Source organism: Spodoptera frugiperda, chromosome 5, assembly GCF_023101765.2.
Source record: "Spodoptera frugiperda isolate SF20-4 chromosome 5, AGI-APGP_CSIRO_Sfru_2.0, whole genome shotgun sequence".
Taxonomy (NCBI): domain Eukaryota; kingdom Metazoa; phylum Arthropoda; class Insecta; order Lepidoptera; family Noctuidae; genus Spodoptera; species Spodoptera frugiperda.
The window spans coordinates 5,355,823-5,362,200 of NC_064216.1; the positions used below are offsets into that span (position 1 = coordinate 5,355,823).

General features: G+C 32.2%; 1 protein-coding gene across 4 annotated transcripts in view; it reads left to right on the top strand.

Annotated features, from left to right (window-relative positions):
- LOC118272099 (cGMP-dependent protein kinase, isozyme 2 forms cD4/T1/T3A/T3B) overlaps nt 1-2,508 on the top strand; it is a 127,051-nt gene extending 124,543 nt beyond the window's left edge. For all 4 annotated transcript variants that reach the window (XM_050693584.1, XM_050693585.1, XM_050693583.1 and 1 more), the window contains one exon: nt 96-2,508. In XM_050693584.1, the coding sequence (XP_050549541.1) occupies nt 96-261 (166 nt within the window). In that variant the 3' untranslated portion in view covers nt 262-2,508. The remainder of the gene's footprint in view (nt 1-95) is intronic.
- The last annotated feature ends 3,870 nt before the right edge of the window (nt 2,509-6,378 follow it).

Sequence of the window (6,378 nt, forward strand, 5' to 3'; positions counted from 1 at the left end):
TGATTATTAAGTCAAAAAATATTCAGCCAGAGAGGACCAAATCTATACAATTTTATGTTTCGTGTTACTCAATCTTTTTTGTTTTCATTTTCCAGATGGTTCGATGGATTCAACTGGGAAGGCCTCGCGCAACGTTCCCTTGAGCCTCCTATCACCCCTGTAGTGAGATCACCGGTCGACACTCACAACTTCGACCAATATCCACCAGATGCCGATGAACCACCACCAGATGACCTCTCAGGATGGGATAGTAATTTCTAAATTATCTTGTACTATCACTTATTGTTAAATTTTTAATAATTATCTCATCAAAAGCAGTTTATGTACGACGACAATGCGAAACGCAAACCCGCACGTTTATGTTTTAAGTTGCAAATGCGTTATCGTTTACGTCATTAGGGAGGTCAAGTTCATCCAATACGTATATATTTTACTTAATAGTGTGTTAAGTAAATTGTTTCATTGAATGTTATAATGCCATTAATTGTTTAGTTGTTAGCTCTTGCCGGTTGCTTGTCAACTGTTAGTGGTGTTCGGAGTCGTCACAACTCAATTTAAAAAAAATGGTTTCTAAAATTACTGTTTTTATTTACACTCTGAATATCACTATGTATTTGTAAATAGCTTAAATTATAATCTATATTAAAGTCTCAACTATTAAATTTTATTATTATTATTTTTATTTTAATAAATCAATGCTTATTAATTCGATTCAATAGTAGTGCAATATCAATAGCAAGAATGGTTCTAACTTTTGTACTTATTTTAACCTTTATGTATGTATTATAGAAGGTATAAGTTACACGTGCTGAATGGTGCAATACGCAAAAATGCGTCTTTAGGAACTTTATCTAAAGCACCAATTTCTATGACAATAATATGATTTTCAAGGAATTTTCAAACAGCATTGTTACATTTATACCCAAATTGGTTAAATTTATTGCAAAATTATCGAAACTGACACGACAAAAAAGGATTTAACCTGTCCTTTTGAAGCGTATAATAATTCTTGCAACTATTTTAACTTTAAACAGAAATATAAATACCTATTAAGGTTTATTTTACTAAAGAAACGTAAGTATCCTGGAAAGATTAGAATGTCTTATACACATCCTGTATCTCTTTTGTCCAATAAAGGTTGAACCCTTTACATTATATATTTCTGTTGACTACATGTGCCAACGTAACTGGTCTCCTAATCATAGTCATATATGTTTTTCTAGTAGAACTCTATAAATTTAGTTTTTATCAAAGGTGACCGGAATGCCAAAATATTGTGTTACCAGGAGAAATGTTGACAGTTATTTTCCATATTATTAAACACATATTCTTCTTATTTTTTAAATTCTATATTTATAAAGCATTTTGTATGCTATATTTATGTAACAACTATAATTATATTACAATCATCTTGCTTAATATATTACTTTGATTATTGTAAATTTTGTCAAACGCCTTGGAAACTAATTCATAATAGGAATACATACACCATCTCATAAACTTTGAACATAATTTACAATATTCTTAATTGTAATGTACTGAATTTATTTTTGAAAATATATAGAAATATTCTTTATTTTACTCATTTATTTATTTTTCTCAACGGGTTATTTAGTATACCATATAATTATATACAGTATACCATATATCAAATATATATTTGGCAGCATTTCTTTTTAATAAATCCGTATTTATTTTGAACAAATTACAAAACAATACATAATTTTGGTACCCAGAGTAGTTACCTAATTAAGTGACATTTATAATATGAAATCTTATACATATAATAAAATAAATATACATACATACATAATTAAAATGTATTTATTAAGTTTAAATATAAAAATTGAGTCCACTAATAGTTACTTCAGTAATATTTAGGTTGTCATGTATGAAGCCTTGGCTTTGTCGGTAGCTATCTCTTTACATGACATAATTTAAGACTTATATATTTAAATATATATATTTAACTACACAGACATGAAACATATCATGTCAGCTGTTCCGCAAAGGGATCTTTTTGACGTTGTGTTTTAGTCCCATGTTATAAAGGGCACAATTTATGCTATCGTGCTACTGTAATGAATTTTTAAATCGGAAAAACGCTATATTATTATAAGGTTTATATGTGGGCTAGTGCTTTCCTTAACAAGAGAAAGGAACTAAAAACATCTTCGCCAGTAGTCACGCTAAATTATTATATGGAAATTCATCTTATAATAGTCAAATTAATAATATATCTTCCGTTTAGACAAGGCGTCATTGTAAATAATTATTTTAGAAAAAAAATAAACGTAATTTCAACTGTGTAAGTATGAATAACACTATATAAAGTTTGGGTGATGCAATTGAAGCTATGTAATTAAAAATTGTTTTATTTTTTGTAATTTTAATGATAAGAATACTTATTTTTGTAATCTTTAGGATAAAAGAATTATTAATTAATTAAATGCATAGATATTCTATTGATTTTTTTTTGGAAATGTAAAAATACACTATTTCAACAGATTACTCTTGTTTTAATAATGCGTAACTGATTAAATGCTACAGTATTGATTTCACCATTTAAGTAATTTTTATGAGACATAAGAAAACTCTCATCGAATATCGGATACAAAGAAAATCAGCTCACACCTCAAAATAATTATAATAGAATAAAAAAAATGCACGTTCTTTATATCAAAAGAAACAGTAAGAGAACGCGATATGAATTATGTTTCTATCATTTTCATTGCGAGCACGACGTCATGGACGTGTCATTTGTTTTTATTATGGTTGTATGAGAACATGGATTCTAATTGTTTAGAAAGAGAACATATGTTACATAATATATTGCTACCCTTGTCATTTCGAGCATGACGTCACTGACATATCATTTGTTTTTCGTGTACAAGAGCTAGCAAGCCATTGTATGACTGACTGTTTTCTTGTATTTTCGATTTTATATCAAAACAATAAAGTTGAAAGTCTAATAAAGAAATTTATAAGAAAGGAGTTGATCTGAATACTGTGAAAGTGGTGAACGGGAATGCTGCTTGCAAAGAAAATATGTAAAATTCATCTGCCTTTTATTGATTCATATGTACCATGAGTTGATGACTTGACAATATCTACATGGAAATGAATCTACATTAATTTAATACATGACAATTTGGTTTGTGAAAAATATTGAGGCGTAAAGATATTTTAATTGAGAAGAAGACAAAGGAATTCTAATTTTGACTAGTTAGAATGACCTTTATTTTAGTGTTTTTTTACGTTTTACCACAGATAACGCAGCTACGGGTAAGTAAGTATTTAATTTTACTGATGAATGATGATGAATATTATTTTACGTTTTATAATATTCAACAAAAAAATAATAATAATATAAGAAACGCAGTAGAATTAGTAAGTATAGGATATTATTATGATTTCTTTATTAGTCGAGAGTGTATTAAAAATCATAAAATACAATGCATTTTACATCATTGTTTTATTCTTCACTCCTCTAAAAACGCGATGTGTTACGTCTAACTTCAATACAAGGATACCCACTCGATCTAGAAATCTAACATAAAACATCCAAACTCTATCTAGAATCAAATTGAATCAGATACTAACTGGCCAACTTAATATCAAACTGATTGAAATAATTTTACAGAATTCGAGATTTCATTTGGCATTTCCAACTTGGCTCCTGCATTTCTGTTTATGTGTGGTCTAAGTAAAATATGTCGCAAGGATCAAATCAATTTATTTTTTATTATTTTAAAAAAGAACACGGTGCCTTTACAAACCTACAAGTTCACACGCACATGACACCCAGACCCGAAACAACAATTTGTGAATCACAGAAAGAGTTGTTCCGAGCGGGAATTAAACGAACCCAAAGCGAACCCGCTACACGTAGCACGGCAGTAAGTTGGCCAACCACCTTGCCCACCGTGCAGCAAATTATTGTTATAATACTAGCTTCGGCCACCGGCTTCGCTTGCGGTCCTGTTGTATACCACACTTTTTAGGTATACCTATGTAAGTGTAGTTCCCGACCATAATTAGTATCCGGAGCTGCGGACTATCTAGCGGGTTTACCGGGGCTCCGGCTCGAAAAGCAGGAGAAGGAACGGGATGGTTTTTAGTCAGTAAGAGTCTGACACTCCCTCTCGCCTCGCCCAAGGCGGGAAGATGGATCTTGGTTGGGCCTCCTATGACTTAAAAAAAAAAAAATAAAAAAAATACCAAGATTATGTGTGCCAAATTTCATCCCTTTAGCCATAGCGTGGTTGAGAAACAATCATGCACACAAACTTTCGCATTTATAATAGGTAAGATGTTCATAGATAATGTTTTTATGTCTCTACACACGTCAGAGTAGTTTAAGGTACTTATATTTTACCAGTTAAATTACGACACCTGAACTAATTGGATTAATAAGACCCTATGCCTCTATAGTGTCTTCTTGTGAGCGTCAAATTGAAAACCCTCATTAAATATAATGCTAAACTCTGTACTATTAACAAGATTATCGGTATTTATGGTTATAACGGACTACCATCCCAAATTACATATACTTAGGTCTAATATTATAGTCTTATCTTATCTTATTACATAGGTATAAAAATCAATTGCTGTTCGTTAGTCTCGCTAAAATTCGAAAACGGCTGGACCGATTTGACTAATTTTGGTCTTTAATTATTTGTAGAAGTTCAGGAAAGGTTTAAAAGGTGAGAAAAATCATATTAAGGCGGTACGAAGTTTGCCGGGTCAGCTAGTTGTCTAATACATTTTTGGTTATTGTGTTGAGGTAGCAAAATGCGTCCATAATAGTGGATCCTCTTTTAAAGCGGTACAATGTCCATTGTATGTTTAAGATTGATAAATAAAAAGGGTTTTCAGAATACAAAAACCCTTTCAGAGAAAAACAATGGTATTTAAATGTAACGGACTTGTTTTAACATAATATTTTATGATATTACCTACTCTTCTATTCACGGTTTGAGATCTGCACATTTTTAGGTACCCAAATGACGATACAGCGATATGGTCGTATATACCCCTCGTATGGGACGACATTAGGGGTTGATACGAAGGGACGGGGGTGTTTTAATCCCCTTGATTAAAACATTTGTGTGAAATATCACAATGTCAAGGGAGTTCGCTTCATTACGGTTACCCTTCACCCTTTTATGGGATTTCACTTAATATTTATGGGATTTTTTTATTAAGTTATAGAAAATTGATTAAATTTCCTTATAAAGGATTTTCTACAAAGAGTTCAAATTTATCATTAAAGTTTACTTTACTTCATTAAACTCACTACAGATCTTTCTTTTTAACCGTGTATTTGAACGTCTGTAACAGCATGATAGAATACGTCTTGCCTATTTCAAATTAAATGCTACATGACAATCAAAACAACTTGAGAATTATTATGACTGTACCAATAGGTCTCATTAATATTGTTTGATACTTATGGGGGTATCATTTCCTATGATAAAAGAAATTACGCACCGCCCCGCAATGCTAATGTCTTGCGGCACACACCAATTGCATCCCGATCCGGAATTCCGCAGCATGGGTCTGCTATCTGCAAGTTGTCCCTGCCCTGTCCACAAGCGCGGCGCAATAAAGTTGTGGCCGGCACACTTCTCAACCGGACACAGGGGGTTTCATAAATAGCATATAGGCGGAATACTGAACCTATTTTATGCCTTTGTAATAAGAACCAAAGTGCTTTCTCATGTTAATGTGGAGATAGATGATTAAAAATGGAAATGTGATCATAAATTAGTTGATGGAGGTATTTTATTAGTTTCAAAGATTACGTATTACATACTTGCATGGATGAAGAAAACATTTTTATATTGTGAAGGCATCTATCAAAAGATTTGTTTATGTTTTAATTTCTGCCAGCTGTGTGGGCTAGCAATGGTAACAATTTACCTACATGGAAGTAAGCATTGCGTGCGTTAATTACTCTACAATTCTTACAAACAATATTTACAGTGAATAATTGCATTGTACCGCACAATGGACGTCTGTTAGTAACCGTGTAGCGAGGAAGCGAGGCATTTTCGCGCGTTGATCACTTCATTCCTGTGGTTAATGGGATAATTTGGTTCCGCAGTGCAGGGGCCCGACCCTCGAGTATTGGCAATTCAATATGAATGATTGAGTGTATTGAAAATAGCAAACGAAAATGTTTAATGTAAATCTGCCGATTGGTTCGACGGGTTTTGCAATTGGATTAAACACCTGCAGTATGCACAGATGTGGCGTGACGCCATCGCCTCTGAGTCGCATATATACATATAAGAGAAATAAGACTATTGCACACCATTGATGCTTACAAAAAAATATGAGGCTTTCTTTTTGACGTAGTAGCTAAGCTAGTGG